General features: G+C 41.3%; 2 protein-coding genes across 2 annotated transcripts in view; one reads left to right on the top strand and one right to left on the bottom strand.

Moving 5' to 3' along the window:
* The window catches only part of igdcc4 (immunoglobulin superfamily, DCC subclass, member 4), a 58,649-nt gene extending 49,139 nt beyond the window's left edge, over positions 1 to 9,510 (bottom strand). Inside the window, exon 1 of the mRNA XM_053421877.1 lies at positions 9,167 to 9,510. Within this exon, the coding sequence (XP_053277852.1) occupies positions 9,167 to 9,230 (64 nt within the window). The 5' untranslated portion in view covers positions 9,231 to 9,510. The remainder of the gene's footprint in view (positions 1 to 9,166) is intronic.
* Positions 9,511 to 20,215: 10,705 nt separating this feature from the next.
* LOC128440740 (secretory carrier-associated membrane protein 5) lies at positions 20,216 to 24,656 on the top strand. Its single transcript, XM_053423590.1, has 6 exons — positions 20,216 to 20,280; positions 20,488 to 20,607; positions 22,249 to 22,405; positions 23,151 to 23,252; positions 24,025 to 24,142; positions 24,477 to 24,656. Exons 1-6 carry the CDS (start codon positions 20,274 to 20,276, stop codon positions 24,654 to 24,656), a joined length of 684 nt encoding a protein of 227 aa, XP_053279565.1. The 5' UTR covers positions 20,216 to 20,273.
* Positions 24,657 to 25,093: the final 437 nt, after the last annotated feature.

Below are 25,093 nucleotides of genomic sequence, written 5' to 3'. Positions count from 1 at the left end.
CTGTCATGATAACATGATTTGCCGTGAAAAGTCGAAATGCAACTTTTTGACTATTATTATTATTATTTTAGATAAAAAATTTACATTAGAAAATAATATAAGCTATAACATGAACAACCTCATCTAAAAAAGAATACAGATGTAATCATTCTTTTCATACTTGTATAATCTCTGTCGAAGGATTTAGATGGAAAGAAGAAATGCATTTCCTTTAGCACAAATCTGACCCAGGGAAGTCATGAATACATACAGGTACTGAAATGAAACACTCGTTAGCTAATGAGGTCTCAGATATTCAGATATTTTGTAGCAGTCACACTATTTAGAACTGACAAAATGCTCTAACATCCCATGGGAGTAAATCATTAGATTTCAATGCAGACAAAATGGAGCATGAGACTTCTATTGCATTCACACAAACACCCCTGTGCTTAAGATTGCCTCCCTGGCAGCATGAAAAGGCGCACACAGGGCACCATCAAAAATCAACATATTCACTGCACAAATACACCCAGCTGAAACTCAGCCCAAGGCATCTTTAAATAATATGCATCCTAATTTAGCATGGACTCTCTGGGGAGCAGATCAAGATACACTCACAAATCGCAGCTGATGCACCAACACTAACACACAAGCAAGCACACATGGGTGGATGTACCTCTGCAAACGCACACACACGCAGATAATTAATGTATGAATAATATGTAATGAGCTATTCTCCACAGGCGCTGCTGTCCGGCGAGCACTGGTCTCAAGTCTCAAGAGATGTGAGGATGTATGTTCACAGAATTACTGAAGGAAGAAGTGGGAAGAGGGAAGTTTGATCACAGGGAAAGTTCAAACGATGCTAACAACTAGAACATAGTAATTAGAGGCACTGTTTACATTAGTAGATTATTTAAAAATGGAATTGCCTGAGGTCATTGAGTCGGTGTGTGCAGTACAAGACATTGACGAATAGAAGCTGGCAGTGACTACGTTTGGTTGGACACCAATATTACAACAATTGACCTTATTCAGTCATGCGTCCACCACACCCTTACGTTCATTGTTGCTATGCCAGTTTTAAAACCCCAACCTGGAATGGTTTCATGTACGACGTTAACGTTTACCATTTTGGGAGTTTTTGTTGTAATATTGCCAGAAGCTACAACTCCATCCTGTTAACACTCAGATTGTCGTCAAACTGTCGGTAACAATCATGGGTCGATGTTGCTGTGAGAACTCCAAGAGGACATTATCATGTGATTAAGATGTACACATGTTTACATAATGCAAATAGGGTCAGAATACTCCAGGCCTTAATATGATGACAATCCTATTCAATTCAATTTGTATTTGTATAGCGCCAAATCATAATATACATTACAACATAATGTACATTCTGGTCATCAGTAAATGCTGGAACGGCACTCTCTTTTTCAGACTATTGGCTTAGGGTAAATATTGCAATAATAGTGTCCATGTAAAAACAGGGACTGAGATGAAAACAGGCACGGAATCATTTATTTATATCAGAACTACATCAGGTATTAGCTACATAGAGCCTTTCTAAAGAGTAAGGGTCAATGCACTACAGTCAGTGTACATCCCACTACAAATTCAGTGTTTAATATTCCGTAGCTGCTGCTATACGGGAGGTTGAACAGCTGGCCCTGTGCTGTAGACACAACAACCTGGAGCTGAACCCAGTCGGAACATTCAGAATGACGGTACAGTTCAGGAGGAGACATACACAACGCTAATCAGGTGAACTAAAGGTGGAAGTAACCATTTGACTCGCTCATTAAAAAGGGGGTATTCTCTCTGCAGTGGCTGAGGAAGTTCAACCCACAACAAAAGCTCAATTTGTTAGTCTTTATGTTTTTAAGTACACCGGCGGCTCCCGAGCATGCTGGGCACGCGTCCATGGCCAATAAACTTAATTCAAATGCTAGTTATACGGATGAAAATGTTTGAGGATGACCTCCAAAAGTACCCCCACCACTTGACCAATGGTATACTCCTATTACCGGATGAAATAATCGGACCAAAGCAGTCAGCTGAGAGATAACCAGCAGAAAATGATACCAAGCGATACAGGAAACTTGTGAAAGCAGCTCCTAGTGCAATCATTCGGTTTACCAACTCAGGATAACATGCGTAATGGCCTAAGATGTTGGACACCATGTAGATAAAAAGTTATTGTCTATCCAAGGAATATAATCCATCATCTACCAAGTCAAATGAGTTTTAATCAGATTATATGGCAGACTAAACCGAAATCAACAATTAAGAGAATATTGAATTTATATTCAAACGGTTGCATGGAAAGAAAACTGCAAAGGCCCAGGCTGCTTTGTTTCTGCTGTAAGTGTTACGCAACGTTCGCCCATAAATATATATGTTAGGTTTGTCAGCTTATTGCTGAGCACAGCCACTTTCTATTTCAAATTTAAAGCTGCAATGATGATGCAAGTGTGTGATCACTCAGGTTTGTATTGGTATATTGTTGGAACTGTCCGACAATCAATTATTTATTAAGCACATTTCAGCGTTTGGCCTGCTTCACTCCACATTGCCCTGGTGTTTTGAGAGCCCTGTAGCTTGAAGGCAACATAGTGTAAGAAAACACAGAATGAGAAGATTATTAGAAAATAGAGCAGTTACACGTCAGCTGTGAACGGTTTGTTCCACATCTGGCGAGTTACAGCACAGGTAGGAGTGTCATGCGTCATGAGCGCGTTCCACTTTATCACAGTTAGTGATGCAAGTTTTGTGACAGTGAGACGGCTTCCCTGCGCTGCAGACTGGTATTTGCGCATTTTGTGCTAAAACTTGCACCTTCATTGTCACGACAAACCACCGTCTTCAGACGTGTTTGCATTTTAACACTCCAACTTCGCTGTATTAGAAATATCTTCATTTGGGACAGTGCAGAGTCAAAAATGTAACCCCTTGTGCAACTTTACATCTCCATGATATTTAAGCTGGAGGACGGACTTTGCCCCACAGCACCCTGTCGGAGTGTGTGGAACAAATGGTTGACTCAAAAACCCAGTTCCCTCCCACCACCATGCCTAACGTTGCACGGGGTCACTTCAGCAGCAGGATTCCTACAGGCTCATTTTCCTCGGGTGTTCCATGGAAATATTAACTTTGTATGAAACAGGCTGCTGAGATGACACTGTCTGACCTCAGAACACTGGAGGAATCTCATTGTAACAAACTCAGAGATAACATGTGGAGTTGTACGGACATTAATCTGTTTTATAATAATTTAAGAAAAAAGGAATTTAATCCGTCCCAGAACTGATCAAGCAGAGGTAGTCTGAGGTGATTTCAAAGCAAGCTAAAAATAAGACTTCAGCAGCGTGGTGTCGTTGACAGGCAGGTTCAAACTCTTCACAGGCTCGTCGAGAGCATGTGAGCCAATGCTGCTCATTTAGATATGAGGATATAACTTTGTCTGTCTGAACAATGCTGCGTTACAAGTTAATACAGGGACGACGAGGCTGCGATGAAAACATAATCTTATCAATTAGTTTTATTTCCAAGCTCATTTCCAGATCAGTTCCTAACTTTTTAAGCTCTTTTCAAGGTCATCATTTATTATTAGTCATTAAAGTCACAGTCTACTCACGTTCTTCACTTTTACTCAGTTGAATTTCACAAACTAAAAATAAAACAGAATCAACTGTAATTGTTGCTTAAAATCAAATTTCATTAAATCAACTGCAACAGCAAAATGCCAGTGGGACTCGAAAAAAAATGTAATTGAGACTCATTAGACTCATTCACTCTTAATTTTATTATATTACCATTCATTACAGTAACACGTGGAAGTAATAAAACAGTTCTGTTGAACTGGTTAAAGAGTAGAAACATTTACCATTGCACATATTTTTAAGTCAGCCCATCTCTTCCTGCACACAACCTACTGAGATAACTATCCATCCGTGTGATATGGTGTCAGAGGACAGTTGCAGTGATGAACCAATAGAATTATCAGAGCATTATCACCTGAATCTGCAGCTACCCTTGGCTTTACAGAGCTTCACATTGCTTTTTAGCTGGTTGCCAGGGCTAATGCCTGTTGTTTTCCTCGAGAAGGGTCTCATGTGATAGAAGCCTGATGAATCAGGGAAGGTTGTGACGAGAGCGAAAATACCCAATCAGCAAGCAGTTGTGCGTGTCTACGTCATTGTTTCTAAACATCTCCATTTCTGCCCTCTATAATAAAGCCTAGCTCCACAGTTTAAAAAAAAATGCCTGTAGCTTCTCCAAATCTCTGCATTTTAGCAGCTCTAAAAGTCTGAGTAGTGGAGGCGCCAGGTGGATCCATAGCAGAATCAAAGCGTTTTCAAAGAAAAATGTAGTAGCATGTATGTAGTCATAGATTAACTACATGGCATAAAATAGTGAATGTTAGCTTTGCTGCATAACTGCTGGATCTGTGAATAAGGTCCATTTTGTTGGGTGTGGTTCTTCTTGTCCCTGTTCTCTCTGTGTCTGTGGTTTCCTGTCGGTTATCTGGAGTTTTGCCCAGTGACATTCAGAATAAGCAGTTCAGACAATGGATGGTATTGCTACAAGGAAAGATAATGAATTTGAAGTACTCATCCCCCTTAACCAAGGCATATTACACTGCAGTGGATATCTCACAACTACACAACTGTGTATACGAAGCTTGACAGTCCGGATATAGCATCATATGAGCTCATTCAACTTTTGCTGGTTAATAAAAAGTGACACAAGACACTACCAGAATGTCACTCAGTAGAGTGCATACTTCCACTAAGGACCAAAATATAACAGATTGCCTTTCATCAAGATACATGAATTATTCTCTGGGAAAAATGTTGGGTTAAACCCTGTCTCATAATGTTAAAGAAGGTGAGAAAAAAGGTCCTGGATCCGACCCCTGCTCTGGATCCGCACCAATTTGAATGGGTTCTTTCCTGACCCATCCTTCCACCAAATCCTCTTTGATTCAACAAACCAACAGACAGGGGTGAAAACAGAACCTCCTTGGCAGAGGTGAGAATTAGAACTGCACAGTTATTCATGGGGACAATGAAAAGAAAAGCATCTGTAGTTCTACAAAGATTTTAATCACAGAGAATCAAGAATAATGCAGGAAATGTGGCTAATGGACTCATTATTCTCATATCCCCGCCTCCACTTCATCATGCAACTGTGTTTACAATTTTCATTTGTGTATACAAAATAGAGCAAAGGCGATAATCACATTCATTTGGTCATAAATCCTAGCAGGACTACAGAGGTTTTTCTTTTTATTGTCTCTATTAATAACTGTGCAGTGCTTCCTGGGATGTTAACACACAGACACTCACTCATTTGCCAGAGATGTGTTAAGTGAGGCTGACATATTTTCATTTGATCTTTAGAACGGACAAGACAAGCTCTTTGTTTGTGGATGTAGCAATGGCCCTTGCCCTCGCTCTCGCCCCACCAGCACCCGTCCAATTCAACTCTGTCCCAGAATCACCCCCAGCCCCCCCACTCACTACCAGCTTCAGTTCCCACCACCAGCAACACCCACGACATTCATGCTCCAGTTTCAAAACCTGGCAAAACACACACACACAAATAGAGCACAAGAAGAGAGATAGCAGACACCACGTCGCCATCCATGACTGTGTTGTTCCCTAGACTTGATGAATAATAATAACCAATGCAGAGTAATTATTTGTTTATAATACATACTAATTTGTTCATTTGATCACAAAGCATGATGCTGCTGTCAGCAGAGCTCATGAATACAAATGGGATTTTTTTTCCTCTGAAGCAAAATGATGGCAACTCTTAATTATTGCAATGTATTTGAATCTTATTTGTTTACACTATTTCAAATAATCTTCTCTTATACAAACGCGACATCTCACAAATTCCAAAGCGTCTAGCTGCCGAAACAAACTGCCACAACTGTTTGGTACCAACTTTTCAGTGATAAAACTCGCAGTGCAAATAAATCAATTTCCTCTTCGCTCTTATCGCCGGCAAACCTCTATCACAATCGCCATTTACCTGCCAGGGATTTCATCATCTGGATGTGATCGCCCCCAGTGTGGCACTCACTCTCCTGTCAGGAGGATCTCAAGGGGAGTAATTCCTTATTCTGTCTCTGATGGAGTCTGCGGGCCATCGTAATCTCCCTCTACATAAATTGTATCCGCTGACCTTCTACTACCATACAGATGGAAATCAAGGGGGCTTTACCTCTAGCTGCTTCCTTTTTGAGGCCTTCATTTGCATAATTGAACAATGACTAAGGGAACATGAAGTGAAAGGATGGCACTTTATATGTCTATGAGAGGTGGTGTCTACCTGGATGTACTTTCTCAGAGACTATATCAGACGGAGATTCATTCTGACACATTTGACTTTTCAACAACACCACAACAACCCCCCATGCACAGTATTGCTTCATTTCTCATCACTGTGGGTTGAGACCACTGTGGAGCTTGACATACTGGTGCTGAAGCAGCAGCATATCAATGTTGCCAGTGAGCCCCATGCAGACACAAGAGGGGGGTACAATTATGAATGAAACCCTTTTGAATAGTGCAACAACTGTATTCCCTAAACACAACTACTCAACAGCTTTTAAATAAATATATCACATTTGTTTTTTAGCCTCAACAAAAATGTAGAGCTGCAACCAATTATTATTTTCTTCATCAGTGGACCTGCAATTCTTTTTTCGACTGAATAATATACGTGTTACTGCAAGGAGATTATGTTTTCATCTACCACTGTCTGTTTGTAAAGATTCTTTCAAACATACACTGAATTCTGTGTTAAATACGTTTGTAACAACTGACGCAAAAATTTAAAATAACGAATATGTCAGGATGAAAACAAAGGTAACACACATAAAGAAGACACCAACAAAGATGTCAAGGGAGTTTTTGGTGATGAGGGCTGACACCCGTGTCGATGTGCCGTAAACCAAAACACGTGTTCTCAACAGCAGAATTAATACTTTACACCCTCTACTGCCCGCTGCATCCCCCCCCCCCCCCCCCCACACACACACACACCCCCTCACCTGAACGCTCCTGAGATTTCTGTGTTGATGTCAACGCATCTGACCTGAGAATCTACTGCTATGCTTTTTATATGACAAAGGCTCACTTCAGAGAATGTCCGGATCCAATCGTGCTGACGTTCTCCGGAGGTTATGTCTCAGAACGGCTGTAGTTAGAAGGAGTACTACTCAACCAGTTCTCATGAAATGGGAATTTGTGGAGGGGTGGGGCGTGACCAAAGATAGAACCCATTATGTTTTGATGCGTACTGGATCCAGTACTTTCTTTAACAATGTAAAATAGTTTAATTTCAACATTTTCCAATATGAAACAACATTTTCTGCAGATTAATTGCAGATCCAAATAAAAATCCTAATCTAGTGAATGTATATGTGGTTTCATAAACAGACTGTACATGGCATCCTCAAAATAATGTTTCATGTCAACATGAGGATAAGACCCAGGCAAACTATAGTAGTGATTACAGGGCCAACAGTAGCAGCAAATTCAAGAAGCTGTAACCAGATATTCTTCGGTATTTTTGCTTGAAAAATCCCCAAGACAATTAATCAACTATCAAAATAATAATTTCTGTACAAGCTGTAAACCAAACAGCAACGATTTAAAGATATGTCTTCAGCACTAATCTCATCGATCCAAATGTTTGAGCAGCCTGAGTATGAACGCCAGCTCTTGGAGCGCTCAAACCAGAGATAAATCATAAAGTTTCATTGTGTGCTCTCTCTCTCTCTCTCTCTCTCTCTCTCTCTCTCTCTCTCTCTCTCTCTCTCTCTCTCTCTCTCTCTCTCTCTCTCTCTCTCTCTCTCTCAACACATACACCTGTCAATGCTGGGTTGCTTGGTATTGCTTAAACTGTAACTGCTGCCACAGAGTTAAAACGTGACAGCACTCCAATGTGAGAGTTTTGCAGTTTGCACAGTGCGATGACAGCTGGTTGCATTTCACCCGTTGCACTCCCTACAGATCTTTGCAAATGTAACTTGGGCAACACCCTGCAGATAATTGATGTGATTTGCTTGGCTACATCACTTCTGTTACTTCTAATCTGCCCCTTCCCCTGTAGCCTGGTTCAGTGATTTCTCAATGCCAATGCACGACTGGTGTCAGGTGTCATTCCACAGGACAAACAGTAAGCCAACACACGATAGTTTAATGAAGTTTTCCTAAATGGAGAGCAGTGGCAGACTATTCTGAATATCGCATCTTCTTTGAATAACTTTCTACATTTAACTGCACAGATTCCACTGATACTCTACATGGGTCTATGTCATGTAAATCCTCTGGCTAGTCTTTCACCCACTCCCTGTCTCCTGTGTGGGCAGACTTTCCTCTCTCTCTAATCCTCAGCTTCGGTGCCTCATCTCTCTGACACATCCCTGTGTAACTTTATGATTTGTTTATGTCTTTGTTTTCACACATTCTTGACTCTCTGAGCCAGTGGCCAAAAGCAGACGTCCCAGGAGCAGAGCAGCTCAAGCTTATCCCACTAAGAAGAAGAGCTCGGACTATATTTGTGGGCAAAGCAACATTTAAAGACTGTTTCTTCCAGGAGGATCCACACAAACATTACATCCTATAATGAGCCCTGTTCCTGCTGCTTGATCCCATACTTCCCCATGGCCCGGTGCAAACCCCTCTGGCCGCCCTGTGGCACCATTCAGAGGCTGCTCCCTGAGCAATGTGCTGCAACTTGGTATAAAGCCTCGCGGCGCGTCCTGAGAGAGAGAGAGAGAGATGAGAGAGAGAGAGAGAGAGATGAGAGAGAGAGAGAGAGAGAGAGAGAGAGAGAGAGAGAGAGAGAGAGAGAGAGAGAGACACTGAGATACTCATGAAGAGAGAGACACCCATGAAGTGACAGCGCACCACTATAGCCCATAAGCCCCGGAGAGGCCACATGAGGTGAGCACGGTATTATTACACGGGAGATGAGGGGTGGTAGATATCGGACCGTGCAAGGTGCAAATCCACCCAGTCGAGCCCCTCACCTCTCCTCCCCTGCCCACTTAGTTGTGAGTAACTGCACTTTAGTGGCCCGCTGCCTCACACATGCACTCCACTGTGAAAGAACAAAAAGAAAACCCCACACGGGATTGAAAGTGTGCGCTTTTTACCTTGCTCGGAAGGACCAGAAAGCAGCGAAAGAAGACAGAGCAGCCAAATAGTCTCCACCGCCATGTACAGCCTTTGATTTCCACCAGCGGGGCAGCAGCGTGCGTCTATACAACGAGCGGCTATACCGTTACAGCGACATGCATATGCAGGAATCCGCTATTGTGTCCTCCGGTGGTGCGTAAAAGAGAAAAAGAGTCGAATGTGGCGCTCTCTGCTCCACGCGCTCCTCCGGCTCCTCTCCCCACAACACGGCTGCTGTTAGTCAGGGGCAGAGCCGTCGTGTCTCTCGGCGCTCCAACGCCATGTTGCGAACGAATGTTAGGAGTGTGTGTGTGTGTGTGTGTCTGTGTTGGCTGCTGGTCCACACGCTCACATGCATGTATGCACGCGCTCGCGCACGCTCGCCAGACACTGGCTGGCTGCACGTCGCTGGAGTGCTGAAAAGCTGCTGGTGATCCTAACACACACCCCTCATGCTTTTTGTTCGGCTCCATGCCTTCCACCAACAACTCTCTCTGTGTCTCTCTCTCAGTGTGTGTGTGTGTGTGTGTGTGTGTGTGTGTGTGTGTGTGTGTGTGTGTGTGTGTGTGTGTGTGTGTGTGTGTGTGTGTGTGTGTGTGTGTGTGTGTGTGTGTGTGTGTGTGTGTCTGGGACGATGGATTGCTTATAGCGTAATGTGCTTCTTTCTGTGCAAGAGCAAAAAAACAAGTGTGCTGAATGGTCTCTATCTGTAATGACTGCTAATATGTTGCCCTGAATGAACCCTGCGGTGCTGGAGACTGCGAGCATCACACATACACATGCACATGTTTCATTGAGAACCCTGTCTTCACATCATGCTAACACTCGTTCATTCATATTTTTGTCGATTTATCCTGTGTGTGTGTGTGTGTGTGTGTGTGTGTGTGTGTGTGCTTGCGTGCGTGCGTGTGTGTGAGTGTGTGTGTGTGTGTGTTTTATTTCCTCTATGTGTGTGCGCCTGCACCTTTGTTAGTGCACATACATCCATGCATGGCTGCATGGATGTTAGTGTGTGATTAAGCAGTTCTGGGTAAGAAAAGAAAAAAAAAGCAGGGGAGGCACATGTTCTCCATGAGCAAGAACAAGCAGGAGGAGGCGGAGGAGGAGGAGGAGGGTGTGTGTGTGTGCGTGTGTGTGTGTGTGGAGGGGGGGGGGCGTCCCAATCAATCAGCCAGCTCGGCTCTTGCACCAAGTGCTCAGGGACCCACTGACTTTTGCATGAAACCACATAGTGTAGGAGCCAGCTGCAGCCCAGCCTCCCCAGACCAGACAAAGACTTGTGCAGCATCACTTATACCAGGAGCAGCACGATGAAGCAGGGGAGGGGAAGGCAGAGCTGCTACTTGTTACACTGTAGCTGTTCCAAAAGTGCAATATCCAGGTTTTGATGATGTGACCTGCGATCATATGAGATGCCTATGCCTGCTGGGATGAGAAGAACGTGTATCACAGCTCATCAAGGAGTCATCTCGCACCATTTGAATTTGAAAGTGTGTTGTTGAATACCGGCTCCTTTTGTTTTTTTGTTTTTTTTTTTCATTTCCAAACTGATCTACAGCACTACACGCGTGCATAGAATGCTTTGTATATCACCAACAACCCACAGTAGAAGAAGACAGCTCTTCATATTCAGCGGTAATGAAGGAGATACGTTTGACAATAATAGCTTGTCCACCAGATTTCCAATCGCGGTATGTTCATTTAATACTGATACAAGATTGATATGAGCCGATGGAATGAAACGGGATGGATGCATTTCCCAGGTGTCTGATTAAAGCAAATGTGTGGGCCAGCAGAGTATGGGATTGCATTGGAAAACTAATAGCATTGCTGTGTCCTCTGTGATTGTGGTCAAGCCATAATTTCCCTGCTTCTCATTTTTCCTCCCCAGCTGCTGATGAACACAAACTACCAGCTGCTCGCACATCAGTAAAAGCATGTAGATGTCAAAAATGCAAACTATCTAAAAGAAATAGCTTTAGGTCAATTTTGTCAAGAAATCTTGACACGTCACTACTTGCGCGAGTTGTTTGGCTGCATGCCCCGTACCATCACATTGTGTGTGGCTACTCTAGAAAGTCTCAACAAATAAAATCTAAGTATACATCGCAGCACGCACAGCTCAGATGGCCAGAAATTAACAACGTTTGTCCTGTCAGAACCTCAAAGGCTGAACCCAGTGGAGCCATGACCTGCTCCCAGTCATGTTCTTAATTAGAAGTAACCTGATTCCCTTAAACCTGCCCTCAACACAGTGCAACAACACGTTTAAATCCCATCTGCCAAATTGTTCACCCCAGGCAGACGTGGCCGACCACTTGCTCATGTGGATAATTTGAGATTGGTGTTTTTTATGATTCGGCACCAGACTCTCATTTCCATATTTGAAGCAGTTTTCTACAAATTCAAAAACAAAAATGCTCTAGGAATTTCCGCCACGAGTGGAGCTCCAGCAGCTTTCTTTTCACCGTCAAAGTGGGAAAAAAAGCCACGGTAGCCAAACACCGAGCAGGCCAATAGCTGAGAAAATTATTTACACATTTGATACTCTGCCCACTGAGTCCAATTAGTACAGTAAACTTGTCTGGCTCGAGTCAAAAAGCGAGAGGTTTTAGTGGTTTCTCCTGGCAGGGAGAGGTAGGCTGCTGCTGCTGCTTTTCCTCTCCAAAAACAAATGAGATTTTTTCGACTGCAGACAATAATAACATTGATGGGTGATGAGCTGAGCAGCTCTGCAGGACTCCAGGCAATCCCTCAGCCCTGGTAACCATTTGTTTTCATGTTTATATAAGGATCACTTTTTTCTTAAAATAACTGCATGGGATCAAATTAAACACGTGTGATTCTTTGTGCATCTGTGCTGTTTTAGGAATATTATCCGATCAGCTGACAAACAATCTGCCATCGTCAAATTAATGAGTTTTTCTTTTTATGATTGTCAACACTATATATTGATCATTGTAACTTGTCCAGTTTTGAAGCTCTGGAGCCACTTATTAGCCAATTATTTCTTGTCATTAGTGAGTCCTGCTCAAATAGTTATCCAGCACAGTGTCACTTTTATAGCTTTTTTAAAAACAGACTATGGTGCAGAGTAAAGTTAGAACACGTTGTTTTCATCTTACCTGGTTTATCTGCAATAAAGCTTTTATAATGAATTTCAGAGGTCTGAAACCGTATGAAGCATTACAGCAGCAAAACAAACGTTATGCTTTTTACTTTGATGACAAATAACTTAAGAGGAAGTGATATTATGAATATTGCTGCCTCTACAGAGATCAAAGCCATTGACTCCAGAGAATGTTTTAGTCCGATAAGGTCAAATTAAATAAGCAATGTATTGACATGATCTGGAGACGCCTTTGACCTGTGGCTTGACTCAGTCATTCACCACTGCTGTACATTATCAGAGGACGTAGAAGACATGTTCCACTCGTTCTACAGACTGACTGTTAGCACACTGCCCCGCCCCCAGACTGACATGAGCACATGCAACTGCTTATTCACGTTTTATGAATAGCAAACCTGCTGCGTGTCCAAACTACACCAATCGGAAACCGCCCTTCCCTTGGCCCTTCACAATACACATGCCAAGTGTGAAGTCGACAAGATGAATGATTTGTGTGGAATCTCATGGGAAGACTACTGTTAAAAAAAACTAAAAAAAAGAAATGATCACTGATTGTAAAAACTGAATATGTCACTGAAGGTCATTTTGCTTTGCATGACTGCATAGGAGCAGAGTCAATGCATTTCTAACACTAGATTAGAGAGTATTAGATTTTTCAAGCAGAACCAAACACACACGACACTACAGAATGAATTGTTTAACTGTAATAACAATGATTTCTGGTGTCCTTCTACGAGCTAACGGCACATTATGGGTCCTGCCTAATGGTGATGACACACTTACTAATCATCACCTCCAGTCATAAAGAACCCATACGTCATACTCAGTGCTACATTCCAGTCATCGCCACAAGAGATTGTGGGTGATTGAAGCAGTCGTTTAAGTAAATCGTCTGTAGAGAACATGAGATCAGACGAGTGTATTATTCTCACAGGGACCGGGAATTGTGATGATATGTATCTTGATGATTTTATTACAAGGTTCATTAGGCACCCTGTGGTGCATGGATCATAAAGTAGTCATACTGCATGACAGCAAGAATAATAATATACCGTAACCAATATATATCAACCACTGCGCTTTTGTGTAAACTAAGTAAGTAAAGACAGGGTCATTAAATTCCTTCAATACATATATGTTTATGGTTTCCTATGATGCGTTTTCAAAGAGCATCTAAATGATTATATAACACCGATTTTCCTTCTTGTCCTCCTCAAAGCAGTTTGAATCTCTGCTGGATTAAATAGCAATCAGTGTGTCTATGCATGGAAGTCAGTCACAGCCACAATTACTGCCCCCGTAAAATATGTTAATGACGATTATCTGCCATTCGCCTTTTTGCTTCCATTGTTATCTGGCCAATTATTTGCTAGCTTTTCAATCATCAAAGTCTTCAAAAGAGAGAGAAGTCAATTTGGCTTATGAGCTTTATTTGTATCTGTCAGATGTAAAAAGTTATTTCAAAAGATTAGCATGCGATTTCAAATTAAACAAAATAATGATTCACCAGTGTAAATCATTTGTTGTCTTTGATGATGTTGTATTAATTTGCTTCTTGTCTGCCATGTTTTGTTTACTTGTGTATGTTTGTCCTCTTCTTGAAGGACTTTGTATTGTCTTTTTGAAATCAAGTTATTTATTATTATCATTATTATTATAGATATTATTAAAATACAACAGTCAATATTTTATGTAGTAGTCCAGAAACGATAACAGATATGATTTACATTCTTCGCCTCGCTTCCCCCCCTCTTTTGTTTGTGTCCTTGTCTCGAGGTCACGTGTTACAATGGCTAGTGTGTGAGGTTTGCGTATTTGAATGCTGAGTACAGTAGCCTCCGTGGTGGCTGTCTTTCATCTCCCTCAAGGTCAGAGACACCTAGTTCCATCTGACAACAGTGTGTCTCCTGAATTGGTAAGGAAATACCACCCACTCACCGGCATGGACAGATAGAACAGTGCCCCCTGCTGAAGGTGATGAGCAACGACCACACCAGGCCCAGACAGGGGCATGCATCATTCATGTCAACTGTACAAAGGGAGTGACGGTGATCAGAATGCTAAATGAAACCTGTGTGCCAAGACAGACATTTCTACACTGTGCTCTATAGCTTCCTCTTCATCTGAGATAACTAAAAAAAAATCTGTATTCACGCACGACAGAACCAACCTTTGTGTCGTTAAGAAATAATTATAAAAAATCATAATACTGTGTCCTTCGTTTCCAGCTGAGTTGAATCAACTGCAGTGATAATGTTTAGTAGACAAACACTGCATGCTGCATGTCCATAGTTCATGTTTGGATATGTAAATGAGCTTGGTGTATGATTGCCCTGCCACAATGTTATTCCACCTCCTTCCGCTGGAGGGGTGCCCTCCACATGCTTGGCCTGGAGGAAAGGGTCTCCATAGAAACTAAGACAACGGCGGCACATGGGCTTAGAGGGTGAGTGGGCAAATGTTTTTTTTCTATCACAGGACAATGGCGCCGGGGTGCACTGGCACTGGGCCACAACTGAGAGCATCAAGCAGGGATATTGAGTGTCGAACAACAGACACTTATCTCTCCCTAATTTAAAGTGCATTTACTCACCCAGTGATGAGGATTAATAAGTGTCTACAATATGAAACAAGTGGACTAACGTGTGTGTGTGTTTTTGTTTCTGTAACCCCTTGTGCAAACACCGACCTTGTCAGGACCAGTGGAACCCATGAGGATACAAGCCTGGTCCTGAGGAGGCAAATCTTCCTTTATGGGGTCCTGCTTAGAGTTAGTTCTAAGATATGAATTGTGGTTAGGTTAAGGTTAGTGTTATGTTTGTTGTTTCTTAAGGTTCTGGATAAGGTTTGTGTTTGTTTGTCTAAAATGAATGGAAGTCAATATAATGTCCCAATAAGGATAGAAGTACAAACCTCAGTACAAACCTGAGTTTTTTTTTATAAAGGTACATTTTTTAGTTGCACAAAGCAATAACAAAACGGTTGTTTGTTTAAAATTATGCAAAAAATATGAATTTGAATATGAAATATGAATTTGCCCCCCGTCTTTGCTTTACTTAAATTTTGAATTTTATTAATCTAAATTAATTTACATATTTGTAGATTATCTGAAGGAAAATGATGTATAAGATGTGAAATACATTTTTCTGACATTCGATAAATGCTCTCTCTTCCTTCACTTCCTCTAGTCTTTCCCCTCTTTTCCTTCTCTTTTCCTCCTATCCCTCTTATTCTCACTCTGTCTTTCTCAATACTTCATTTCCTGCTTTCTGTCCACACCCCTTCCAGCTTAATGACAAGCGCGCAGCAAAGAGGGCCCAGAAAAAGACCCATTGTGTCGCATCAATGCCGTGTTGGCAAAGCTCACGGGAGGGAAATCTGACTTTCCCAAGCGCTGTTGGTGAGCTGGAGTGGGGAGGGAGTAGGTGGGCTCAGTTTGTATAGAGAACCGGCCATTACCGACTTAAAGAAGCAGCTCTCGTCCTAATTAGCTTAAAAGTGGCTTCTGAATCAGAATCTCATTCCGTAGGTGTGAGAGAAAGGAGCAAAGCCATGGTCCCTTCGACAGCGGCCGTGAGGGCTGTGGAGACGACAGAGGCAGAACGAGCTCAGAGGGAAGAAGAAAGAGAGATCACTCAGGGCCAACTCTTCTCTGTGTGAGGCGTATGACATGGTGGCCTTCAAACATCATGTCAGAAGCTTGTCTAGACTGGAACTACCTCTGATAAATATTAATGGAGAGCGGAGAGGGAAAATGAGTGGAGGGAGTGACAGTGTGAGATTAGGGGAGGGAGAGGAGACAGCTGTAGCAGGCTTTCCATCCCTAGTGGCCTTGATACGACAGACAGTAATGTGATGATTGAGAAAAGATGTATTCTTTTTATCGTCCGTGTGTTGTACAGTAAGGCTTGTTATTGTTTGGGCTGAACTGAAACATTTGTATTTCCGGTACCAGGCAGGTCTCAGTGTGCTCAGACTGTAAACTCAGACATTCTGTGTTCTCCTGTACATTGACTTCCACCTCCAGACGCTTCCATTACTGATTTGAATTTGTCTGTCTCTGTAAAAAGTTATTTTTCCCCTACACTTGGAGGACGTCACAGCTTGTTAAACCCTATGAGACAAATTCTGATCTGCAATTATTTGGGCTATGCAAAAGAGAATTATGAATTGATTGACTGAGGAGTTTCAGTGCCAAGCACGATGAATGTGCATTCTCCAGTGAATACCTGCCTCAGTCCGATATGAGCTGGCACACTTACCAAAGGGGTCAAGATAACTGTGTATCTGTCTGGATAATGGACGTTTGGATGAATGGACGCTCGCAGCAGCCTTGTTCACATATGTAGACTCATGATAAGAGCGATCAGCAGGTTCCACTCGAGGATTTGCTACGCCCGTGTCCATTCTACTTATCAAACAATTACCTCTTTATTTGCATCTCAGCCTTATTTATTTATATTTATTTTCATTACCTCCGCAAGAGGTTGTAGTATCCTGCTGTTTGTCTGACTGTGAACAGGATTCGCTAAAAACTACTGAACCTAAGATTTGGACGGGATTCAATTAAGCAGATACAGGGTTTTTTTCTTTCACTTCCTTAAACATTGCGAGGTCATGTGGTCTGGTTGTGGATTAAAGTATTTGGTATCACAAAATTGAAATATTCAAGTAAAATACAAGTAACTCAATACATAAGTAAATGTTTTTAGGTACCACACTGCTCTACAGTACGGATCATTTCTTTATTTTGTGGCTGATGTAATTTATTTCACATGAAGCTATCTAAAAACAGGGGAAATTCTGATATGCATTAGCATACCAATGTTTATTCATCATCCAAAGGGGAGATCCAAAATATTTTTTCCCATTTTCTTGAACATTGTGAGATAGGGTGTTCTTTACAATGTTTGTGAATATCTCAAGAGATAATGCCCTGATCATGATAACAAATCAAGCACACTTAGATGAGTAATATCTATGAGTGTGTGTGGAATTTGGTGCAGCTTGATTGAATGTAATGGGACTGTTGAGCTTTCCTGAGTAACATCCTTGTTTCCATTATTTGACTTCTTCTGGCTTGCAGTTCATTTGCTGAGGAGCTCAGCATCTTGCACAGCGACGACATTTAAGACGCACATCTAATTGATACATCAGGCTCCAGCAGCCCTTCATCAGAGAGTGTTTCGTTAAAATTACAAGGATCACACTGCTGCATAATTGCCTTGAACTGCTGAAAGGTGTGAAATGAAGTGAAGACACTGCCACGTCTCCACATTTGGTTAATTGTTGATTTCAAAAGAAGTCCTAATGAATACACCCTGGGTGGAGTTCATTGCTGGTGACTACTTTTACCTTGAAACATTTGAAACCTACTAAACTTCTTGCTTTTGTGAAAATGTTTGCCGTTATTCTACATTAAAATCTAAGTTATTGATTTTAACATTTCTGCCAATTCACAGCTGTATGTCTTTAATTTAAATGATAGGCATGAGAGATTTTTTCTGAAAACCTAATAATTAATATTAGCAACACTCAGCCCATTGGCAAATATTTATGTCAGAGAGACAATAACAACACAAATAGCCTCCTTCCTTGGCTATTGTAGCACCTTGCAGGTACAGTGAATATTAGAGCACCTAAAACAGAAAAAACATCTAAAACACTGGTGGTGTGTTATAGACTTATTTACTGGGACTAAACCCATAAACTTGTGTAGTAGTGTAATCTCATATACAAATTATATCCTCAAAGTCGCATTGAACTCTGGAACCTGGGGGAGAGGTTCAATAATAGTGTAAAATATTGTCAGGAATATGGGGAAAAAATACAGTTGTGGAAATTATAGTCTCAGTATCAAAATAAATCTGCAATATAAAAGAAGTGTTAGAAACCATTAACCCTTCAGTGTCTGATATTTATTTTTTGACTTATTCTCTGTCGGTGAACTTGCACTTGATTAATGTCACTGTAACAATATAAATGCTGTAAAACTACCCAGGCATTAATCCTTCAGTTATATCATGAATTACAGTTGAGCAACTTGCTGAAAGTGTAACAGTGAAACAGCATCACCAGCTGGAGTCCACGCAGTATCTCATATTCAAGTTTGCCAAGCTATGGGCAGTGACCTGACTGATGGCACTTTTTAATATATGGAATGTGTTTCAGCTGAACTTGCACACAGGGAATTGGAATCATAGTGCCAGTTAGGGAAAGAGTATTCAGGTTCTTTACTAAAGAGTAACTACAATAGAAAAGTACTCCATTACATGGATTGGTTAAAAAAGAGACTTGACTTTGTACTTTAAATATAATAGTATGTATATTATTATTATTATTATGTAGAATATCCACTGTCAGTGGTATATTATTGGATCATTATTACTGATGCATGTAGTTGTGACCAAATTATGTAACGCATAACAATGTATTTTGACTCTGTTGGCTGGGGCAGCAGATGTACAGTTTACAAAGGCATAGAGGTAATGATGTCTGATCTGCTGAGTAAGCCACATGGCTTCCATAGTGCTGCCATACAAGCCAGGAGCCAGTCAGATTTACCTTTGACCTTCAGGTTCGGCTCGTAGCGCTATTGCGATTAAAAGTCCGGGACACCTGCTAACGCTAAGGTACATCTGAAGGCATGTCCCTAGCATCATTTTGTGGTCGCTAACATTTGCTCACAACAACTGTCTGATGGTTAGCATCTTAATTAATGCGGTAAGCCATCAAACATATAAGGGATGTTCTCAATCTTCGTCCAATGTTCTAAAATAAAAATAAAAGTCAAATTTGTTAAACCAATTATACATTTTTACCACTTTTTTAAACTTAATGTGAAATGAAGAGGCTGTGGAGAAAGGAGGAATACAATCAGCTCTCTAATCTGGAGAAGTATTTAGTGTCATTAAATCAAAATACTCCAAATACAGCCTCCATAATAATAACTCAATGCAGGACATAAGAAAAAAAAAAATTAACACCACCAGTCTTAGTATTTGTGGCTGTTAGCTCTGATGTACAGTATAATCGAATCACTTATATGTTGTATGCATGCAAATTTGTATTCAAAATTTAAAAAAGGAAATTTTCAACTTCCAATCACGATAGAAATGTATTGCAAGTGTTTGATAGGCTGGTTTCAGCACCATGGACAGAGAGCTGAACAGTGATTGGGTCAACAATACAACGTCAAGGATTAGAATAATCCGCCTATTGGTCTGAATCAAAGTGACAGCAGCTTTACGCACGGTGATTGGTCAAGGGTCGGGATACTTAGGATTTGTTGCTCGTGCCATAGCGTCAATAAGAAAATATTATTATAGTCTCATAGTTTGCCTGCAGAAATCGTCTTATTGTCTTAGTTATAGTTCGTTCAACACGCAGCTGACGCTCAGAGGAGACCGTGGGCAAAGAGAAGCGGCTGCTCTCTGGAGGAGGTAAGCAGATTATAGGTTTCCCTTTGGAATCCGTAATTCCTGCCTATGATGGCCAGCTCTCTGTCAAACTGTCCGCACATGTACATGAATATCACCGCCACATTTATCCATCCAATGCAGATTGTGAATGCAGCCGGCGTGCGAGCGTCTTCTCCCCTCTGTGTGTGTGTGTGTGTGTGCGTCTGGTGTGTGTTCTTGGTCGTTAAAATGTAATCACCACCATTGAGACGTGCCTGGAGGGCTAGCTTATTAAATCCCCCGACAGAAAGTCTCATCATATCGTATAGCTCCCTCTGTTAAATGTTTTATTCCCCCCCCCCCGAAATTACTCTGCTCCATTTGGCAACGGAAATAAAAGATGTACTCACACACATATGTAAAATAAACTGCAAATTAACGCATGCATAAGGGAGCTATGGAAACTAGTCCCAACCTGCAGTGTCTCCTTGTGTTACAGGATCAGCAGACCGAAGAAGGAGCGAATCTAAGCTGCAGACTTGAGAGTGTATCCACATGGCAGGTCGGTCCGCTTTTCCCTCTCACCCCCATTTTGCTGTATTTACTTGTAATCTTTTAAGTTCTTGACCTTACTGTGTGAAGCGCCTTGAGAAATATATGTGTTGTAATTAAAAAATGGTGTCATATAGAGTATGCCTTATGCATGCATGGATTAATGTATATATTTATATATATATGTGTATATACCATACTATACTATTTTTTGCAGATCCCAATTTCCCCCCACTGCCCGGATTCATTCCACTCAAGCCATGTTTCTACCAGGACTTTGACGAGATCCCTGAGCAGCATCGCAGCATGTGCAAGAAAATGTACCACCTGTGGATGTGTGAGTGGGACATTCAGCATGTCATTTTACAATGTAATATATGTGATGAATAGATAGTTAACTGCAGGGCTTAGATCACCGCTTTGAAACAGCAAAAAGAAACTGGTTCTTTTGTCAGATACAGCAGAAGTCCGTATAAAGGAAAATGAAATCCCCTGGGTTCTCCTGGAGGTCCCACTAACCTCTCCTGCACGTTTAGCTCATGATAAGAACTACGTAACAGACGGCTGGTGGTTTACAAGGATCCTTTAGCTCCAAAAACATTTTTACTTTTATTGGCGCGGCTGTAACATCCTGACTTTTTTATTTGCTAATGAGTCATGGCACTGACCAGATGGCCTTGGTTTGAGCGGAGCAGTTAAGTTTAAAATTGTGTTAAATAATTTTCACCAGAAGCACTTTCATCAAAGTTTATTACACCATAAACAAGCGGCACAATGGTGGTTGTGATGGAGCTCTGCTCTGGAGGCTCCCTGCCCGTCCATGAAGGCAGGTGAGGGAGGAGGGAGCAGAGGAAGAGCGGCAAATAAAAAGCCATGTAGGTAGATGTATACTTGGTAGGAAAAGATGAACAAAATGTGTAACTGTAAAGAATGGCATTTAAATAGTGTAAACAAAAGCGGGGCTGGGATACGGATGATGCAAAGGTTGCAGCTAAACACAGCTGATTTAATTTGTTTGCAGGGTACAGTCAATAATATGTTTTCAATGAGGATTAATCATATGTATTTGTTGCCCTAAACTCTCTATCATTACCTCTTTTCTTTTTGCAGGCGATAAACAGAAACAGGTATTCAAAGTCTCAATCTGCTACTGGATGTGCTGCTTCTCTCTGCCCCTCTTGTTTCTATTGGTCATTCTTGAATGTGGATCGCCATATGTTACACTGCACTACATATTGCATGCACATTGCTTTTTCATCAGTTCGTTTCTGTCTCATGCCATTAACAGCTTGATTTGAATGGGTTACTGCCGTGCATTGGGGAAATTGAAGTGTTTGTTTAATATCTGTCATGTTGCAGCTGTGTTTAGCTTGATAATGTTCCTACAAGGCACTTTACATTTTCTCTGCGGAACACAGTTTGAAACTTTACTAGTTTAGAGAAGAAATATAGAAGCAAAGCACGGAGATTCAATTAGCACATAAGTGCAAGTTATGTAGAGAGGACAGTCGACTCATAACATTACTGAGAATGACTGGAACAGGAACCACACAGAAAGGCTATTCAGGGAACGCAAGCCGTCCTGTGCGTCTAATTAGATATTTCAGGGTTGTTTAATGCATGCTCCCTGCGTGGGTTTTCTCTTGGTGCTCCTGCTTCCTCCCACTTTCCAAAGACATGGTGCTAGGGTTCATGGGAGACTCTAAATTGCCTGTAGGTGTGATCCTGGATGGTTGTTTATCTCTGTATGTGGGTCCTGTGGTACAACGGCCAACTGTGTACCACACCACTCACCAAATATTGGCTGGGATTGTCTGCAGCTCCCCTCTGACCCTTAAAGGATAAGCTGCATGAATAATAACTGGATGGACATTAAGTTAAAAGGCTGTCTGTCTTCATCTTCGTGCATGTCTTTGCGTGGTTCAAATAGATGATGTGGTGCTTCTTTGCCTAAGATATCTCTGTCGCTTTCCCACAGTGAACAGCGCCACACTCGCAGTGAATCTGATCGGATGCTTTGTCTGGATGTTCGGTGGAGGTGGAGTCACCAACTTTGGACTGGCCATCATCTGGCTCCTCATGTTCTCTCCCTGCTCTTACGTCTGTTGGTTTAGGCCCATCTACAAGGCCTTCAAGTAAGTCACATAAAAAGTCCTGACATTCTCGTTGAAAGTTGTTTAGCTGCATTTTGCTAGTGCAGTTGCTGTAAAGAAGTAATAACTTAATGCCCCTTACTGAATCAGGAGTTGTGCATTGATGTTGGACATATAATTTGCCCCCCTATGTAAATTGGGGCCCCTTTATAGCCCCCGGTTTAGAGAAATCCTACATCACAGTGTATTTTCTTCTCATGCCATGTGAAGAACCATGGATGTGAGCATGCAGGTTTCTCCTCATAGGTTACAGCTGAGAAACTCCAGAGTTACCATAGGCTTCTATATTAGAATATTTACATGAGGACAAGGTGAAGTCCCATTTCATTAACTAAAGTTTAGGACTTGAACTCAGTGAACCTCCAGTAAAGATAAATGTTTTAACCAGATCCATTTGGAAACCCTATTCTGAAATGGATATCACTATCCAGCTCTAACACGTGACCATTGACTGGGCCACCAACAGAAAGAGCTTGTGTTTAAATAATGCCTTTATCTCTCAGGTCTAAGCATATCTGTTGTGAGTTGGGGGAAGCCTGTGTGTTACGTAGAAGATGACCTGATGCAACATGCACTGCTAGATATGTTCATTGCCTGACACCACCTGAAACCAAATTAAGATCAAATCATTTAAATGACCCAGAATATAACATGAAAATACGACATCACATGTGAACTATTAGATTATACTGTGTTATAATTGTTATAATTTTTTTCTCTTTCTCAGGAATGACAGCTCCTTCAACTACATGCTGTTCTTTTTTGTGTTCATGGCCCAAGTCGGCATCAGCATCATCCAAAGCATCGGCATCCCTGGGTGGGGAGTGTGGTAAGAGGAGAAAACATTATCTCTTTCAAATTGTTTTATGAGCTCACTACACTCACAGTATGAAGAAATTACAGTATTTAAATTGATCATTTTTGTACGTTTAGCAATTTTTCCATTGAAGTCATTTCTTTTATATATATATATGGTCTTTCAAGTCAAATCGTTATGAAGATTTAAATAAATTTCTCAAGTACAACAAGCTTTAGAGTCAGTTTCTTTGGAGCCAGTCAAGTGCAACTCAAGTGCTTCAGTCACAGTAAAAGTTCTGACATATTCCTTTGCGCATTTTTAAGTGAGTCATTAACTTCTCTGCCACAAGCTAACAATAAAAATCAGAAGTTGTTTACTATAGAAAGCTAAATCAGACTTTGAGAGAAAAACTGACTGGTAGACAGGTAGACGGTCCTCGTTCAACGGTTTCATTAACGTGTCAGTGATGGGTCGTCAGAAATTACCCTCATATAACATTCTTGATGGTCCTGTTATTAGATTTTGAGAGGCTGTTAAAATCATCCTCAAAATGTCACCTGACTCAGGCTGATGATCAGGAGCGAATGTTATGACAGCCTCCATAAGGTTTATAAATGTCACCATGTGCAACTGGACCTCCTCATGTATGAGCCATAAAACTTTGAATCTTTATATCGCAGCAATTAAAGTCCACACAATTATTGGCATTTAACGTCTAGATGTTCAGTGGAAGTATCCTGACAAGGAATATCCTAACTTTTCTGGATGAAATTTGGTAAATGTAATCTCTTTCTTTTTTCAGTGGTTGGCTGGCGACCATCTCCTTCTTCAGCTATAATATTTTTATTGCACTGGTCATGCTGATTCCTACGATCATGTTCACGGCTGTGGCCTCGCTGTCCTTCATCGCCCTCACCAGGGTAAGAATTTGAACTTTTAAAAAAGAGAAAGTAGAGAGGTGTTTTGGAGTGATGACTTTTGGGATGTTTTATTCAACAGCAATTCAATTTCATCAAAAGCATTTCTGGTGTTTTAATCCTTTTAGTATGATCTTCTGCAGATGTTACAGATTCCTTTATATTTTGATGTGATGGAAAATAATGAATGGGCTTTTATCAGTCCAGAAATCTAGCTTGCTTTAGATGATTTAAACTAATTAGGTCTAATTGAAAATACCTTTTAATACTATCAGCTAAAATGTATGCAGCCATAATGGTTTTGTTGATAATAACTTGTTGTCTTACCTTGTTGCAGATCCATAATTTCTACCGTGGCAGTGAGGGCAGCATGTCCAAAGCTCAGGCGGAGTGGGCCACAGGAGCCTGGAAGAACCCCCATGTCCAGGCCGCGGCCCAGGAGGCTGCCATTGGGGCAGCGACCGGAGGCATGCAGGGTCAGCACTCCAGCCCACAATATAACGACAACCAGGTGTAAACGCTTCAAGAGAGGAGGTGTCAAAGAAATGACGTATCAGTGATGCCAAAGATTGAGTGGCAGGGTTAGGAAGGATTTTAGCACGTATGTATTAAGTTAAGAATTGTTACAGAAGAAAATACTGACATATTTGAACATGTTCAGGTTTTGTATATGATTCAGCAGAAATTATCAGAAAGTATTTTATTATTCGGCAAACAGATACCTCATTGGGACGCTGGTTTTTCACCTTCCAGGGTTATGCTGTCTATGTGTTATGTTTAATGATATTTCGAATGTTTTTTTCCTGTTTAAAAAGTTGTTACTAGTTTTGAATGTGCGTGATACTTTAGCACCTCCATTATGAGAGCAGTGTGTTTTGTGTTGAGCTGCTGTCTATGTAATGATATGTAATATGTTAGAGAGACTCAGGGTAAATTTATTGCGATTTTGTGATT

The sequence above is a fragment of the Pleuronectes platessa genome, chromosome 1, assembly GCF_947347685.1.
Source record: "Pleuronectes platessa chromosome 1, fPlePla1.1, whole genome shotgun sequence".
Taxonomy (NCBI): Eukaryota; Metazoa; Chordata; class Actinopteri; order Pleuronectiformes; family Pleuronectidae; genus Pleuronectes; species Pleuronectes platessa.
This window is presented reverse-complemented; position numbering and strand designations above follow the sequence as displayed.